We start from the raw sequence: 18,642 nt of genomic DNA, 5'->3' as shown, positions 1-18,642 counted from the left end.
TTTCTCACCGGGAAAGATGAGAAACTGCTGAAAATGCACAGTCTGATGGCGAAGCAGTACGGTCATGCATGTCTCAGAAGCGGGTGTACCATGTGGGCTAACAAGTTCAAGAATGGTGTCAATAGCACGGCGGACGCTCAGTCCAGGCCGGGCGCATCGAGTCATTATTACGGAGATAATTGCGGCTGCTGAGGGGCTCATTTGTACACGCTTTAGATGAGAATATAGGCTCGGCCTAGCACAACATCCATGAGGAGCAGGGATGTTCATCCAAGGAACATGGATGTATCTGATGGTGTCTGCAAGATGGTACTCCGAAAACTCACACCCGAACTCGGAGAATGGCGAGTGAACGCTTGTTAGGGATTCCTACAGCATTACGACAAGAGAGGTTTCTAACCTGTATCGCAACTGGGGATGAGAGCTGAGTTCACCATTACCATCATGAGCCAAAGCGGCGAAGCCGGCGGGACCCCACGTCACTGAAACCAAAGAAATTTCGGTCACAACCGTCGGCTGTAAAAGTGATATTCACTTTGTTCCGGAATACTGAGCCTTAGACAGAACGGCATCAAAATCACCAGCGAAACCATCATCTTGAGCTCCTACGTGCTCACGTGAGACCTACAGTCCTCCGGAAACAACGTGGGTTGTTAATTAATGGTGCTCTGCTCCATCCGAATTGAATGTCTCCCACACCCTGTTTATTCTCTGATCTGGAACCTTGGAGGTCTCAGAGGGCACCATGGTGGCACACAGTTTCAAGACGACGGTGAAGACAAGAACGCTGCGCACGACTGGTTGCACACACGTCCGAAAGACATCTTTTTCATAGGGCATTCACGCTTCAGTGCACCGTTGGCGCAAAAGTGTATTAATATATATTGATACGCCCACACTGACCTATACAGTTAGTAGAAATACATATACCATTTTCATTTGAACCACACTCATATACAGGACTGGAAAATAATGCGTTACAAAGATGGCGCTGAACAAAGCATTAAAACGTAAGCAAGCTGGTATAACGATGTTGATGGTATCATTTCCTTCAGCTTGAGGAGGACAGGAACACAAGTAGACGGGGCTAGACTCAAACTAGCAATGAAGCCTTTAATGCACTCTGTGTGAGGGAGACAGAGAACCAAGAGTAAAAAGAAAGAAAGCACTTGGGCGTCTCGGCGAAGGTGAATATGATGCGTGAAACGCGATTCTTTTTTTTTTTTTCGTTTAGCGGTACCATTTGCAACTGCACGAGGAAGCGCATGTGGTCGATCAAAGATTGCAAGGCATTATGAAATAACTATATGTATTAAAGGGGCTCTAAAGGGGTTAGTGCTTGTGGGTCTCATAGGTTACTGGAAGGAGGTATATTCTGTGCTCAAGGCTCATTGTTTCGAATACACTCGCAATGCGCAGGAACAATAACAAGTGCGCGCTATTTCGTGACGCGCACTGATTGTGAGGTTTGTGTAATGAGGAGTTTCACGTCAAAATGACGAATGAATACGTCGTAATAACGAAATGTCCCATCTGCCAATGAAGATAAAGTATTGATTTTTTTCAAGAATTGTCTTACAAGAAACCGTATTTTTTGTCTGGAATAGCATTGTGGTACGTACAATACAAGAGATGGACTTCATAATCATATAATGGCGCTATTATAACCGTCCCCGCACTGCTCTAGCTTCTGTTGCGCACGCATCTGCAATGTGATCCATACTTCCATACTACTCCGCTCGCAGTTGGGCTTCTCGCAGTGATGTGTAGCCTCCGTTTCGTGAAGTTTCGTTTATCGAGCGTTGGTTATAATTTCTGTGTTTGATCCAAGGAGGTTATATACAAAAACTCTTGGAGTGGATGAGGCGACTGAGCGGTGAAACCGGCGCGTCGAAATCTTAGAAGGGGCAGAAAGAAAGCGAATCAATAAACAGCTGGCTAAGATAGCTCTAGAATGTGTGCTTTTATGCGAAAAAAATAATTGCTTAAAAAAGGCGTTCGGGCCATCTGCCCCATTTAAATGGACCGTGAAATACAGCTGGAAATCGCTGGATAAAAGTCACAACCCCCCATCATCAACCAAATCTAAGATTTAGTGAAGAAATCTGGGCTTGTTGGTACATGAACCTGATGAAAAGGGCGCTGCCAGACGAAACACAAGAGACACACCGATGCGCTAACTTCCAACACTTTATTTTGAAAAAAGAGGTAACCCACCTCCTTAAATACACGTCACCCTAAGGGGAAACTCACTCCTCTCAGGAAACAACCGATAGGGTGACGTGTATTTAAGGAGGTGGGTTACCTTTTTTCAAAATAAAGTGATGGAAGTTAGCGCATCGGTGTGTCTCTATCTAACGTCTCTTGTGTTTCGTCTGGCAGCGCTCTTTTCATCATGTTATGATTTATTGCTCATAAAGACATGTCAGACGAACTGATTCTTTTTATCGGTTTCCCCGCAAGATGCAGCAGCAAAAAAAGGTAAACTTTGCCCGCAACCATACTGGCGGTGTCAATTTTTGCCCCTTCCAATATGGCCGCCGGCTTCACCCGCTCGCAGTGGCTCGTATGGGGAATCGCCACTCCAGAAGTTCTGGTGTATAACCTCCTTGGTTTGATCACGTTGATGCGCTGATTCCGTTCCTGTTACCTTGCGGCAGTGTCAGCTCAAGCTTCCGCTGCAACAGAATGTGCGTATATGATATATGCGTCCCGGCGAAATGTATCCCTACGCGTCACAGCCAAGTCGGAGCTCCCCTCGTACCGCGTTGATTGGACAAAGAAGACGTACCTTTAACGTTTTGCGCCGATTCGGAGGAAGGAAAGAAAATCCTCCAAATTGGAACCTTTATTCACGTTTTAATTACAAACGGCGCAACGGGTGAATCTCGTTCCTTTTGCAGTATTGTCCTGATGACGGAATCTTTCATATCGTGAAGAGAAAGTTTCGCACTTTAGTGCCCCTAAAGATGAGTAAAACGTTTTTTAAAAGTGGAATAAAGCATTAATAAAAACAAGTTAGGTCGCGTTAGGTCGTGGAAAGGAGGTCCTATAGGCCGGAAGGCAAGATTACAAGAGGGCTGGCTAATGCCTTTGGTGTCCGGGCTATTGTGGAAGCTGGATATTTCCCTATAGAAGGACGGCGTGTTGTATTGCCTTTGAGTGTGTGAACAATTTTTCTCTGGGACCAAAGTGGATTACAATGTTTTAAGGAAAGTAGATGTTTGGCGATTTCTGAAGGTACATCCAGTTGAGAGCCTCCGAAATACCGGCATCTCGGGTAAGCTTTGATAGCATATGAAGTAACCTTTCCTTGGGCATTTCCTGATTTCTTAATTGGCAATCGCCTTGTGCTCAGACTCACTGTTGGCAACATTCGTTTATAATACCATCTGTGTGTGTACTGCCCATATTGCATTCCCTACTATCCGATCACGCTTGTACGTCGGCATACACTAAGTATGCATTAGTAAAACAATACGAAGAGCAACTAAAAATTCTATAATCAGTCAGTACAGACGCCAGTGAGAAAACAATAATTGTAGCATAAACGTATAACAACAAAATAAAAATAACAAAGTACTCATATAGCAATAGGAGACAAGCAAAATGACGTGAATGTCTCGAATCGAACTGCGGACCTTTCGTGTCAAAATCCGACACTTTCGTCCGAAAAAAATCGGACGTACTGAACACTTGGACGAAATGAACAGGCGAGGAGAAACTTGCCCAGCGCGTCCAATACCCGTACCGTCCAATAGCCCGTTTCGTCCAAATGGGGGAATTCCCAAAGGCTCTGCTCCTTTCGGCAGACGTCTGCCTAAGGCTCTGCTCCTTTCGGCAGGCGACTGCCTGGCTGCATTCATGAAAGCACAGGCCATTTTGGCACTTTGTGAATGGCAGGTGACTGTGTTCATGAAAGCAAATGGATTATCGATCAAACGGGGAATCACAGAAAACACAAACCCGTTCACAGGACCGCTGACCTATACAGTGGCCGTCCAGTTAACGATGTGTTGTTTTCTATAACTGTGTTCTCGCTACGTACCGCGTTTCCCAATGTCAGTGATCTTTCTTGGAAACATCTAGGGATCTAAAAGGAAACTTGCGGCCCTTTGCCTTTACGTAGACTACTTCGAGCGGCAGTGGCTTACCAACGTTCATCTCTGGAATTAGTTTGCGGATGAGGACGATCTCCGCACAAACAATCACACCGAAGGGTGGCATAATTCGCTGCGCATGAAATTCAAGAGCCAACCCCACATGACGTTTTCGAAGTTCCTCGTCGAATTTGAGTCAACCGTACACAATGTAAGCACAACCAGGTAAGCAACAAACTCGCATAATCAGGGAACACCATCATGATAATTAATAGAATATAGCATATATACTTCCTCTCTTGCTCTCTTTGTATTCATGCCTCTTACCGCCATTTGCAGGTACGCATTCGGCTGCTGTTGAACGGGGCTTCGCCAAGCAGGAGACGATACAAGAGGCTCGCTCTTCCTTCTCATGGGCGTACGGAAAATACAGCTCAGGGGAAATGATGCTGGGAAACGAAGCACCCTTCACAGACGTAACAGAGCAGTTTGCTCATGTCATCAAGGCATATCTGCAGCGCATGTCCCACTTGCTGGGCCATGCTAACTAATAAGTTAGTTGTTCAAATGAAAAAAAAGAAAAAAAGAACAACTAAACAGAGCAGGCTGAGCATTTGTTTCTCGTTTTACTCGGTGTATAACATGTTTCAGTGGGAATGGTTAAATCTTACCTTCAACTAATAAGTCAGTTGTTGGAATGAAAAAAAAAAAGAAAAATAAATAAACAGAGCAGGCTGAGCATTTGTTTTTCGTTTTACTTGGTGTATGGCATGGCATCTTTCGGTGTGAATGTTTAAATCCTACCTTCAATCGTAAACGAAGCAATTGTTCACTCGCATTCGGAGATCCCCCTCCCTTTTCGGACGAAACAAGCGTTTGGACGGTACGGTTATTTGGACGGGTTGGTCAAGTTTCCCCCCCTTTGGTTCAGTTCGTCCAATGCCCACTATGTCCAATTTTTTTTTCGGACGAACCGAGTACTTGGACGTTGTGAATACTTGGACGAAATAGACATTTGGACGAATCGGGGTGCTACCTTCGGAGATCCCCCTCCCTTTTCGGACGAAACAAGCGTTTGGACGGTACGGTTATTTGGACGGGTTGGTCAAGTTTCCCCCCCTTTGGTTCAGTTCGTCCAATGCCCACTATGTCCAATTTTTTTCGGACGAACCGAGTACTTGGACGTTGTGAATACTTGGACGAAATAAACATTTGGACGAATCGGGGTGCTACCCTTTCAGACAGACAGCATGCACGATAAAGTACGCGCCAACCGTCAAGAATACGTTATTTATTGTTGGTTTCCGTCTTCACATTATGTGCCTTTACGTTTTTTTTTGTGCAATGCAATAATTTTCCGGGATGTTGTTTTGCAAGAAGAGTCATTTCTTGGTATATTATCCGCAGTTCTAAACTCCAAGCTTTTTCTTCTAGTTACTCTCACCGGATAGTTACCCCCTTGTGTCTACCTCTATTTAATATATTTCATATTCTCCAAAGTATGACAGGGACAGGGATTCCTTTTCCTCGTTTTTTTTTTTTTTCAATAAACATATTCCACCCCTCCCCCTTTTCCTGCTTTTTGCTCTTTCCACGAGAGATGCACCAAATGTGGGTGTGTAGGAATTTTACGACGTCACTCAGATGGAATGTAATAAATGCTGAGGCCAGCACACACAAGCGGACAAACACACGCCATAGACAAACAAAATACGGCAATCGTGAAAGGAAGCAGGGCTCACTACGTGCAGGTTGCATGCCTCACGTGAAGGAATAATCTGATCACATTTGACCATCTATGAACTGAAATAAATTAACCTCGAGAGAAACGGTTCACATAGCTATTTGATATCATATGAAAAAAACAAACAGAAAGAAAAATCCGAAAATAGGAAACACACAAGTTGCAGCACATTCTCTTGCGTGAAACGACAGAGAAATGTGTTCTGTTTTCGGTATTGCGTGCTTTCCTCTTTCACACTACAATATTTTGTGTACAAGTTGCGCGGAATGAATTTCAGATCAACCATCTGAAATATCTTAACAACGATCACCCTGAAGTAATTACTCGTACAGCTAAGACTAGCCCTATATTGTCTATATATTACTCAGCATCGGATACTGTTTGGCAAAACGCAGGAAGTACATGGACATGCGCAAAGTAATATAATTGGAGAACAGAATCGTGAACGTTTTTTTTTCTCCATATTCGGTGGGATCAAACTACAACCAAACTGGGTGGTGGTGGTGTGCTATTCCCAGCCTGCCGGCGTTGCAGCATGTTGCTCGGGGGTGATGGTGCGTCCTGGGCCGACTTCACAGGGAACTGTGCCGACATTTGTCTGAGGAAAGCCCAGGGAAAACACCCTGACAGCACAGCCGGCGCCCGGATTCGAACCCGGGTCATCTCCCAGTCTCAGCGTGGAATGTAGCCACTAAGCCACGGGACCAACTCAACTAAACTGGTTCGAAGTGAGAAACTCGGAACTTCTACCAGAAAGGGGTACCGACGTTTCGGAGCCGACCCGGCTTCTTCCTCACAGTTCACTGCACTGGACGGTATAGCAGCAGCTTTATACCACAAAGGTTCATTGTGATTCGCGCATCTTCCGCGTACGTTGTTTAGCAGTCACGACGAGATGCATACGTTGGGCAATGCCCTCACAGACCACTCAAGGTTCCCGGAGGTTGACTGAATATTGCGAGTCTTCTACGAACAGACTTCTTAACGAGCCCGCAAACGAGCTCGCTGCGGTTTCCATTTTTGCGGATTAGAGACTTCAGGGCTTTGCTCTGACAGTTTTCTGTACTTGTGCTGCACCTCAGCTTTCTAGCACCTGTGATTTTTGCGAAATGAAAACTCTGAAAAGTCGGTAAAAAAGTTATATATATAAAAGGTATAAAAGGTAAAAAAGTTATATAAGCGGTATAATACGGTATATTCACTTACTGTGTAGAGCGCCTTAAAGATTGTCGTCTTGCACCTGGCAGAAGGAAGTGCATCGGAAGTGCCGACAACCTGTTGGAAATTCAAGGTGAGGAACTGAAGTTGTGGACGAAGAGGGGAAGAGGCAGCACTTTCCATGTAGGGAGGTTGTGAATCTTGCAATCTCGTTGAAATCTTGCGTTCTCGACTATTAATCGAAGCGGCTAAAACAGGGAACAGATATTGTCGTACAACAATGACCTCAGGAGGTGTAGTTAAGGAGTCAGACGGTGAATTGAAGTGCACTTTTATTTTGAGATAAAAGAAGATAGAAGATCACTGTAAGTTAAAGAACGCTCGTAGTTGTTTGTCACGAGAACAACTCATAGCACCTGCGTCACAGCAATGCAGATGATTTCATTGTCTCAATGCTGTTAAGTCGCACGCGATGCGAAATCGCTACCGTCCGTTGACTTTCAATGTTGTTTGAAAACCAGACTACGAAATGCTGGCTGTCGCACCATTGCATGTACTGACACGTCGCGCATGATTCAAGACTTACGTTATGGCCTTCCAGCCGTTTTCTTCATCGCATTTATCCACCTGGTCAAATATTCGAACTAAAAAGGGGACAGAGAAAACTGTTCTGATCTAAATTGGCGCAGCTGTGGCAACGTATGACTTTTACACAATTACGAGAAAGATGGAACGGTCACTAAGGAACTCAGACGGAAAAAGGGAAACAGATTAAATTCACTTTCATTGTGTCATTTCCTTCTATGGTACACCTTAGTCAGAGAGCCTTTCGCTTTTGATCGCGCGGTAAAATACAATCTTCCTTCGAACAGCCCATCGTATTCGCCCCGATTCTCGTGAATGTTTTGTAAGAGAGACTATGTAGGTCTGATTCCGCAACACACGCTCCCTTTTCGTGACCCCCTTCGAGGGCAACTTAAAGCCGCCACTGGGTCACATCCGGCCGTTTGCCCGCCGACATGGACGTGGAACAACTACGTTACTGGCTTTACACGAAGGCAGACCCCCGCACGCGGGACTGGTACCCCGTGGGGGACCCCGTCTTCATCACTACCGTCGTCGGCGGATACTTCCTCTTCATCTATGTGATTGGGCCTCAGTTGATGGCATCACGGAAGCCTCTTCCCCTCGTACCCCTCATCAAGATCTACAATATCTTCATGGTGGTGGCCAACGCATTTTTCTGCTACCAGTTCCTGGCCAACTCGTACCTCTTCGGCAACTACAATCTCGTCTGTCAGGGAATGTCGTACTCGACGGACGAACGAAGTCTCAACATTGTGTACTACGGCTACTTCTACTTCTTTGTGCGCGTGCTAGACTTCTTGGACACCATTTTCTTTGTGCTGCGTAAAAAGTTTGACCACATAACGCGGCAGCACGTATCTCATCATTCGCTGGTCGTCCTCAACGGATGGCTTTTCCTGACACTGGGCTGTGATGGGCAGACGCTGTTCGGTGTCTGCCTCAACACACTCATTCACGTCGTCATGTACTCCTACTACTTCCTCGCTGCCTGTGGCCCGGAATACAGGAAGTACATCTGGTGGAAGAAGCACCTGACGACGGCGCAAATCGTGCAGCACATTCTCATAATCGGACACGGCTTTATTACGCTCTTCTACGATTGCGGCTATCCACGTTTTCTACTATACGTCGCCATGCCGCAAGGCATGCTGGGCCTGGCGTTGTTCATCAATTTCTACTTCTTTGAATACAAGAGGAAGAGCATGACGGAAGCTCTGGGTGTATGCATGCTCAAGAGGGACTAAAATCTAGTCAACGCCGAAGTACGGAAGCGTTATCATGTCCAACGGGTTTGTATCATAAAATCGCATCAGATAGGTAGATTCTCGTTCGCAGCGGGAAGTGTTTTCATATCCGTGCATTTATCGCGGTGATCGACCTACTTGCATGCCAAACTTTTCCCCCTTGTTGTTGTGTATTTCACTTTCCTCATTGTTGTCGTTTGTAGCAATTGGCTACTCACGAAATATAGTAATCCGGCAACGCGCATAGGGATTGTCCTATTTTGCTCGCACTGAGTACGTTGGCCGGTTTTCTACAGGACGGCTGCTTCGGTTGATTAAATTTCTTTCTCACACTTGCGTAGCTCCAAAACTGAAGCGACGAAAAGAAAGCGGGAAAATGAGTATACTTTCAACTAAAGCGCATTTGTGTGGTGCGTGCTTCATCCATGGGATAAACAGTCATGTATCTGTAGCTCAGTTGACCGGAAAACTTGTTATCTGTCCAAAAATCTTTGGAACGGTTCCGATATCATTAGAACTGCATTGAATTATCTGGAATGCAGCAGGAATCCGTAAACTGCATTCCAAATGCCCTCTATAGCTGTTTTGACAACATTATCAACGTCTCGTTAGCTTGAACTTTGCACAACTGGGCTTCTCATGAGTCAAAGGTGTGATTTGTGTGATTGTGATGACGCCCGAGAATGCGTGTATATTGAATAAAAAACATATTTTGTTTTCGAGAGAACGAACGTTATTACTACATTAGCACCCTGAGTACACGGTTCATGTAATGTACTCGTTCATCGGGAAAATGATTATCCGGACTGTTGGAGCGCGGAACGGAGGAGTCCGGATAAATGGGACATCACCGCAGGGGTGGATCCAGACCCTTGGTTTGGGGGGGGGGGGGGGGGCGCTTTCTCTGTCGGAGCGCGTAGTGGGGGAAGGGAAAGAGGGAAATCCAATGTATATATTGAGGTTTTGGGGGCGATCCCCCCTCCTTTCTGGATCCGCCATTGGGTGACCGGATATACGCTTCACGATTTTTGTGAACGTCTTTCGAGGGGTGCACTCGGCATCGTACTACCATTCAAGTGGTGCATGCACCGAAATGACGTCCTGTCTTTCCACTTAGTGCGGTGGAAGCCAAGCTTTGTCACCTTTTGCCTCTCGAGGCGTACCGGTACTCTTTTTTGTATCGTCACACTGAGCATTGCTTTGTGAACCCTGCCGCTGACACCTTCTTAGTAACACATGTCGCTATAAGACGCTTCTTGGGCCCAAATCTTTGTAGTATTGCCCACATATGTGCCAATATCATACCTACGTAATTATGGTACTCACCTATTGTGGTCATCCGACGTCGAAGCTTAGTCTTACTGGTGCTATGTCAGGGGTGAGAGATACGTGTTTATTCGGAGAAAAATAAAATAAAGAAACAAAGAAGAGGAAAGGTCACTCGAACGCTTGCTTTTCCATCTGAAAAGAAAAAGCAGAAAAACAAAAAAGAATGAACAATTCGTCGCTCATGTGGTTCACCTATCGATAATGATGATAACTCAGGCTTTACGTAATTTTGGCCACGTGCAAATCTCAGCGCACGGCACTTACCGTCCATCGCGGGAGATGTATATGGTCACCAACTTGACACCAAATTGGTGGCGTCCACAGCTGGGATCGAACCCGCAACCCCGTGATGCTCAAGCGGACACACTACCGACTGATCCTCCGAGGCCGGTAGGTTCACTTATTCAAGGGCTGTTCATAAGCAGAGGTCGGCACTTGCGACTCCTGCTCACTCATCTCAAGCTCAGCGCCTTGTTTGCTCACTAATGCTCACTCACCGCCCTCTCAGCTCTCCGTTTGCTCACTCATGCTCAACTCATTCGTCACATTGAGCATTAGTGAGCATGCTAATGAGTGTGAATTTTGTCAAGTATATCACGTTCCTTCGTGTAGCAGCTTCAGGCGCTTTGACCATGAGACTGCCCTTATCCCACGGTGTTATGCTATCATTGTAACTGTTCAGGGTATCGAGAAGGTCTCAATGGAGTATTACGATATTTAGACTGATAGTGGGGAGGGATCCACTTAGTGGTACTCGTCCGGCTGATCTACATAGCACCCGCGGTAGTCCGGATACTTTCGTTTCCGCTCACTACAGCTCTCCGTTTGCTCACTCATGCTCAGTCACTCTCTGTTCAGCTCTCCATACGCTCACTCACACCCTGCTCAACTCTTCTTCATATACTCACTCACTTTCTTCCGCTCAGCTCTCCGTTTGCACACTGATGCTCAACTCATTCGCCACATTGAGCATGAGTGAGCATTGCCGAGGTATGTTCATAAGTTCTCTATCTCTCAGGGTTTGTTGCACACAGCCACGGAAAGGAAAGTGCTGCCACAGAATGATAATTTAAACCGGGGCACTCACTTCATAAAGAGCTAACGGCGATCCCGTGTGCTCCTCTGAAGCTCCTCGAGATAAAAAGTGCAGTTTTTTCTCTCTTTGTTGTCGAGCAAAGTTTGCTTCACGAGCCTGCAGCAACCACTGTCTGGAGAAGCAGGCAGCTTTGGAACCTGGCAGGTTGTCCGCGTCAAATTCAAATTGTGCCGTCTACGCCGCAGTCTTGGGTAGTAACTAAGTTACTTTTAACTTGTAACTGTAACTAGTTACTTTTGGAGGTAACTAGTTACAGTAACTAGTTACATTTCCAGAGAAGTAACTTTTAACTGTAACTAGTTACTATTTCTGTGAAAGTAACTGCAAAATGTAACTAGTTACTCGAATAAATGTCGTTCCTTTTTTTTTCTTTACTCTACCTTCCCCTACTTCCCCCTAACAGTGTCTTACTTCCTTTTATCCGTAATCGGTATGTGCCACGTGCCTTGGGCTCTTGACCAAGCAGGGAATTCCAGCTTTGCGAACAGAAATTTGTTGAAGTTAGTGACCCTCAGCGGTCGGAGTGAGTCATATGTGAGTAACAGTGTCACTGCCCTAGAACGGGATCCTGCCTCCTGTGGATATGGACAAGGGAATGATTATGCACAAAGAGAAACTTTCCGGTCAGCTCACTTGCGCTCCGACGAGTGCAGTGGCTAATCCTGCTCCGGTTGCTGCTACCATAAGCTTCCGTGGCCGCTCCATGAAGCAACCTTCGAGTTTTTATCATGGAAGGACGAGAATAATTTAACTGTAAAGTGCAAGCAATGGAATAAGACGTACTCGGCAATCAAGACGTCAACTTCAAACCTGAAACAGCATCTTGAGGCGAGTTCCTTGTTCTTGCGTATGTCTCTCTCTCTACACGTTACGAAACATGTGCGTATCACCGTGCTCTTTTTCACCGCAATGCGCCAGGTCGCATGCACATGTCGTATTTTTCCGTGTGGGATAACCGCGTATTAACTTATACTGCTTCTGGTTAAGTGCAAGACAACTTTTATTGCACTTGAGTAAATGTAAATAAATGTTTTTAACAATTGTATCACCCTCTCATGGACATTTTTATAAAAAGTAACTGTAATGTAACTAAGTTACTTTCTCTCAGTAACTCTAACTGTAACTAGTTACTCGACCAAGGAAGTAACTCTAACTGTAACTAGTTACTCGACCAAGAAAGTAACTATAACTGTAACTTAGTTACTATTTTTGGCAGATAAACTGTAACTGTAACTCAGTTACTTTTTAGAAGTAACTTACCCAAGACTGGCTCTACGGTAAATTGGTCTTCTTACACCGCTGACATCTTCATTAAAGAGTTACGGGCCACTGTACCAATGGGCCACTGTGACAACAGTTTCTCGTGGGATTTTTGTATTACTTGCTTCGTCAACCAGTGCGATGAAAAAAAAAAAAAAATCATCTCTCCTTACCACAGCAGTTAGTCATCTTACCCGGCGACTCCGCACAGCGTGATACATACCTTTTACGTAGGGAGTGACTTTTTCGGGTTAAATGCCTTTCTCAGATTCGGGGGGTAAAAATCGGGCGCTATTTTTAAATCTATAATTCGGGGAGAAATCGGGCGATAATTGTGCCTTCGGATGTTATCGGGTGTTTTTGTTTCTCCTCTTGTCTATTAAGTCCTTTCCTAATCTCTCTCTCTCTCTCTTTTTCATTTTTTTTTTTTGCGGGATCGTGACCTTCCAGTGATAATCCCCGAAGGCATAGACAGTGTTGACAGACGTGGGTGTATTGCTGGGAACGTAAGTGAGCCATTCTTACATGTGTTACACGTGGCGACCTTTGTTCGTCTTCAGTGGAAACGCCACTTGAGGATTTTATAGTGACTGGAATTCGGGGAGAAATCGGGTTTAACCCGAATTGGTCGGAGGTCAATGCGGGGGGGGGGGGGAGGGGATAACCGGGTGGAATCGGGTTTAACCCGAAAAAGTCACTCCCTACTTTTACGTTTGCACTTGTTTTTACAAGCAGGGGGGGGGTGGATATATTTATTGGAAGAAAAGCAGAGGAGGAATAAAAAGGGGAATGCCAAAGTCACATGCAACGCCGACTGAGCGGGTACAACTAGAGTAACCGCACTGGTGCAACGATTCGTGAAAAGAAGCCCAAGAAAGAAAATAAGTATTGTCACAGACACGCGCGTCAAAAAACTTGCCAATTGTTGCATTAGCCAATCCAAGATTTCAGTGCGTCGTACCTGTACGTTGCACGTGTGTCTCGTGATACACGGTTTGAAGCATATATTATTGTTACTCGTAGTTTTAAATAATACACATTAGAAAACGTGCATTTATGAGATCTTACGAACTGGCATCGCAACTGATTGCTTTCCAAAAGACATGATGCCCTTTTTTTATTTACGTATACATATATCACTCAAGCGCCATGATCGTTCGTATGGATCGCGGAAACTTAAAACGGAACTGGGAGGGGAGGGCAAGTAAATGGTCATTGGTAGATGCGTCCGCGGCAGTTGATTGTATAGTTACACTAACTTACTACACTATGCACGAAGAGAAATACGCGTCAAATATTTTTCGCTGTGAAAAGACAGGCTGTGTACAATTTCTTTTATTGTAGCGTTTCTCACATTCCCCCATTGGTGTTCCGCGATCTGTGACCGCGATAATGACCCAATACGGCGTCACTCGGATGTCCCGCGGCGGCGGCGACAGGTGACCTCGTAAGTATAGCACCATCGTCAATACTGGCTGAAGAGTGAAGACGAGACAACACTTTCTAGCAGGGGTGGGGAAATTACTGTTATTTTGGAATATACATTGCCATTATTCATTACAGTTTTAGAAAGTATTGCGTGACATTATTCGTTATCTTTTCAATGCATTACTAATGCTATTACTTCGCTGAAGTAATAGCATAACTCTGTCATTACATTTACCCAGAAGTCTGTAACACAGTCCTCCGTGGAGTTTGAAGCGCGTGTTCCAAAGAGACGTGGCTATAGACTTTTACTTCGCTACGCGTTACAGGTGATAGTAATTAGAGTATCTGCAAAATCGCTACGTGTGAATGATTTCGTCAAGAGGTGAGAGCAGTATGCATAATATAAATGAGTAATCATACACAAGGTTAATTGTAACATTACATAAGGTTAAGGAGTCTGTGTTCTAAGATTCCACTTGGGCTCTGCCTTCCTACCTGGTGGCATGTTCAGTGACAAAGGTGACTCGGAAAATCCACCTTGGGGGTTTCCATTGCATATACAAGGTACAATTTCTAGACTATGCGTTAATTTTCAACCTAAGCAATGACAATCAGTAATGTCCGATTATGCATATTACTCGGCCAAAATGTAATGGATTTACATCTACTCCTCCACAAAATGTATTGTATCAACATTACTCATTGTCATTGAGATGTAATGCATTACTGGTAAATCTCTGCTTTCTAGCAACAACGGGAGCACTGGAGGGTGCCTTACGACACTGAAGGAGCATGATGATGGTGTATACGGTCTTTATAGTAACATTGCAGTAATACTGACATTCGCCCACAAAGAATTACGTCGCCATTTTAAACAAGTGCACTTTTGATGGATCAATATATGCGTGTGCCCCCTGTGTTCTGCAGAACAAAGTAAGTGGAGATTCAGAAATGCGAATAGCTCTTCGGGCGACATGGGAAAGCGAGGTGAACGCAGCAAGCCGTTGCGGGCCTCCAAAGTGAGGCACATGCTACGGGGGATGACCGATACAGCGTGCGAAGGAGGGATAACTGGTTGGCAAACTCGTTGCACACCGTGAAATATTTTTTCGATACCTGCAAAGATATCTGCACCAGAGCGATTCTAATCGTGAGATATTTCAGGCGCGCTCTGCGATTCCGCGACGTACTTTCCTAGCGTTAGCCGACCTCCAAGATTTCCGTCAGAAAGGAAATGAAACTTGGTCAGATTTCAACGCGATTACTTTTTGTAATATTCAATCAACATCTTTCGCGCGCTTCCACGAAACAAAAAAGAGTGATCTTGGTACGATAGCCGTCGCATTTATGGGCATTTAAGATATTGCCCTGTTCGCGTCAGATTCCAACGTAATGTAGGATTTACACCGATTGGGCCTAACTACTTGTTCTGCGATCCTTATGTAACCTGAAGTTATGACGTACAGCTCTCACTATGGTGAGGTGAGTCAGTCACTATTTTCTAACGCGCAACGTACATCCTACTACAGCATTCAGCGACACACTGCATATGGTGCTAACTATGAAAAGAATGTGTCCTATTTTTTTGTAGCCAACATCAGAATGTGTCCTCTTTCCGCTTTTCTTTTTTTTGAGAAGTCAATACTCAACGCCCATAGAGTATAATCGATCACAAGGTGAACCGGGCAAGGTTTCTTCTACAATGGGAATGACAGCAGGATGCCGCGGGTGGACGGCAGAAAATAAAAGTGCATGAAGTGACATCTCACAGAGGCTTGTTCTATGCGAGTGGAGCAATGTTTTATCACAAAAAACGTTATCGTTTGCATCATTTGATTAGGCATTCTTTCTTCCTGAGCGCAGTAAACAAGTGATTTCCGTATGAGCGTTATAAAAAGCTGACCTACATCCCCGTCTTGGAGTGAGGGAAGCGCTGTTTATTTAAAGAAGAGAGGAAAGTGTGTTGCTAGTCTTTGTTTGTCGGCAGCAAGAGAGGCATGGCCGCAGTCCGGCTAGGCGACCTGACGCGTCCGTTCTACGCGCACTCAGACCCCAGGACGCGTGACTGGTTCCTTGTCGGGAACCCGGCTTTCATCACGCTGCTCATTGGTGGATACCTGTACATCGTGTACCGTGCCGGACCGCGATGGATGGCCAACAGAAAACCCTTCGACCTGAAGCCTGTAATTCGCGTCTACAACGTCGGCATGATCGTGGCCAATCTTTACTTCGGCTATATCTTCCTGACCAACAGCTACCTTGGTGGAAATTACAGCTTCTTTTGTCAGGGGTTGACGTATACGTCGGACAAGCACAGCATGGCCATCCTGGGTTACGGTTACTGGTACTTCTATGTGCGCGTTGCTGACTTCATGGACACTTTCTTCTTTGTGCTTCGCAAGAAGGAAAACCAGATAACGCTGCAACACACGCTTCACCACACCTTGGTTGTCTTCAACGGGTGGCTGTGGTTCGCGTTGGGCTGCGACGGCCAGCCCATGTTCGGCATGTTATTTAATATGTGTGTCCATGTTATCATGTACACGTACTATTTCCTCGCCGCCTGCGGTCCAGAGTACAGGAAGTACCTCTGGTGGAAGAAACACCTGACGACCCTACAGATTTATCAACATATCATCATCATGATCCACGCGCTGATTCCCATATTTTACGACTGTGGTTACCCACGGATCTACCTTTACATCGGCATCCCGCAAGGCCTGCTCGGACTGGGCTTCTTCCTGCGCTTCTACGTCCTCGCGTACACCAGAAAAGGCGGTGTTCCGCAGGGATACGACACTAATCTGTGCATACTCAAGGAAGACTGATCCTTCTTCGACATCTGTGCCCGCTAGTCATTTACTCTCTCTCAAATGGAAATAAACCTTCGATGACCATCCCTGCTCTTTGACTCAACCAACTGATTCGAGAAACTTCTCACTCGGTGCATCGCTTTACGCTCCGAGTACAATGCAAAACCCGTATTAATGGACACCTCTACTACTTCTGCTTCAATTTGAACTGAAATGACTCCGGCAAACTGGTGGTCGACGCTTAGCGTAGACCAGGTAGCCAGTATTGCGTGAGTGAAATTATGTGCGTTTATCGCGTAAAGAGAGCCGCCTATCCAGATGTCGCATCAACCAGAGTCTAGCTTGTCGTTACTGCTGGAAGAATGAAACAACATGGCATCGAATCTCCGTGAACAGTAACTGACCGGGAAGCCTGTAGTGTTCTTCGTGCCGTTAACATCTTGTGGAAGGGAACGTGAGAACACCGAAAGTGAGTAACGACGCTTTCAAGGGCTGCCTCCAGTCTGACCAGTTCGTTTCAGTTCTTACTGGAGCGTTTGACGAGTTCATTTAAAAGTGTCCCGCATTAATATTGATGCACGTGGAAAAAGCACCAGTTTATGATGACGGACTATTATGCAGCTGTTGAAAAAGACCACAAAAGTGGTCGCCATTGGTACTTGAAGGCATCACAACATGGAATATGTCATGCAAAGGTCCCCGTTCGAGCATCCATTCTCTGTCAGCTCCGTTGTCGAGTGTTTCCACAGCTGTACATGTGTATCCACGGAGAGTTTTGAACTCACTAAACTGTGTATTGTCATCAAGTGGGAGAACTAAAATTGTGAGCATCGTACTGTGGGTGACGTCGTGTGACGACACTAAACAAATTATTTTACAACTGTGTACAACCGTGTTTGCGAGCCATACTATATGGTGTCTCCGAAGAGACTATAAAGCTATGTACGTTTGGAGGGAATATCTTTTTAGATACTTCTTAAAAAGTCCGATTGGGTAGAAGAAGAAGCAGAAGAAATTGAGCTAACTGAGCTAAGCAAGTCCCACGTACGATAAGTTTGGGTAAGAAAAGCGCTTTCCATCAGAAACAACAACAACAACAAAAAGTAAGAAAAAACTTACTGTTGCTTTACCCCCCCCCCCCCAACTGGAGTCCCTGACGTCACCCCAGTAAACACTATAGGGGCAGACTCCATACCCGAATTAATTCTAAATAATCAATGTAATAATCAGGGCTAACTCTTGAGGTCACAAGGTATACCCAGCACACTAGTGTTGGCTCCATATACTAATCTGATATGGATGCGAGTTCCAGAACTAGAATAGGCAATGTCGGTGTTACTTTGGCATGTAGTTCTTGGGGTTAAATTACAATGACCAAAATACCAACTGACTGTTGATAAAAATCATTTCGTGCGTTTTCTTTCCTTTTTTTGTGTGTTGTTGTTGTTGTCACGTTAGAGATTTGTGGTGTGTCGTCATTTTCATCTCAAGCCCACAACAAGAAAAAGCTCGAGACGTTCGGCATTCATGTGTCACAAACTTCGAGGTGATAAGTAGGACGTCTTACACTGGACTTACACGTGAGCTGATACATTATTTTACCTTTCATTAAACTAATCTTCCTTTTCTTCTACATTCAAACAGCGTGGTGCCCCGAAACTTCCAGAGCACTCTCAAAAATGAAAGTCACTGCTCCATCTTTTAGTCCTTTGAGAGACTCTATCACGTGCAGTTATGATATTTCCAGCTTTCATACCGCACATAGTGATATCTTGCATATTTGTTCGAAGAGCAACGACTAGCTCTCTGAATCTCGGCCCAGAAGGAGATACCAAAGGATAAGTTTGCGGGGCTATAGAAGTGTGCGCGTTTGTTTCGCAGT

At 45.2% G+C, this 18,642-nt stretch overlaps 2 protein-coding genes across 2 annotated transcripts; both read left to right on the top strand.

Moving 5' to 3' along the window:
• The first annotated feature begins 7,986 nt into the window (after window positions 1-7,986).
• LOC135395497 (very long chain fatty acid elongase 7-like) lies at window positions 7,987-9,490 on the top strand. Its single transcript, XM_064626675.1, has one exon. The coding sequence runs from the start codon at window positions 8,022-8,024 to the stop codon at window positions 8,832-8,834; it is 813 nt and encodes a 270-aa protein (XP_064482745.1). The 5' UTR covers window positions 7,987-8,021; the 3' UTR covers window positions 8,835-9,490.
• Window positions 9,491-15,110: 5,620 nt separating this feature from the next.
• On the top strand, window positions 15,111-16,844 carry LOC135395496 (very long chain fatty acid elongase 7-like). Its single transcript, XM_064626674.1, has 2 exons — window positions 15,111-15,429; window positions 15,935-16,844. The coding sequence occupies exons 1-2, from the start codon at window positions 15,422-15,424 to the stop codon at window positions 16,773-16,775; spliced, it is 849 nt and encodes a 282-aa protein (XP_064482744.1). The 5' UTR covers window positions 15,111-15,421; the 3' UTR covers window positions 16,776-16,844.
• Window positions 16,845-18,642: the final 1,798 nt, after the last annotated feature.

This window comes from Ornithodoros turicata, chromosome 5 (assembly GCF_037126465.1).
Source record: "Ornithodoros turicata isolate Travis chromosome 5, ASM3712646v1, whole genome shotgun sequence".
NCBI lineage: Eukaryota > Metazoa > Arthropoda > Arachnida > Ixodida > Argasidae > Ornithodoros > Ornithodoros turicata.
This window is presented reverse-complemented; position numbering and strand designations above follow the sequence as displayed.

Excerpts from the sequence above, each read along its gene's own strand:
- LOC135395497 (XM_064626675.1), top strand. The coding sequence starts at position 8,022 with ATGGACGTGGAACAACTACGTTACTGGCTTTACACGAAGGCAGACCCC.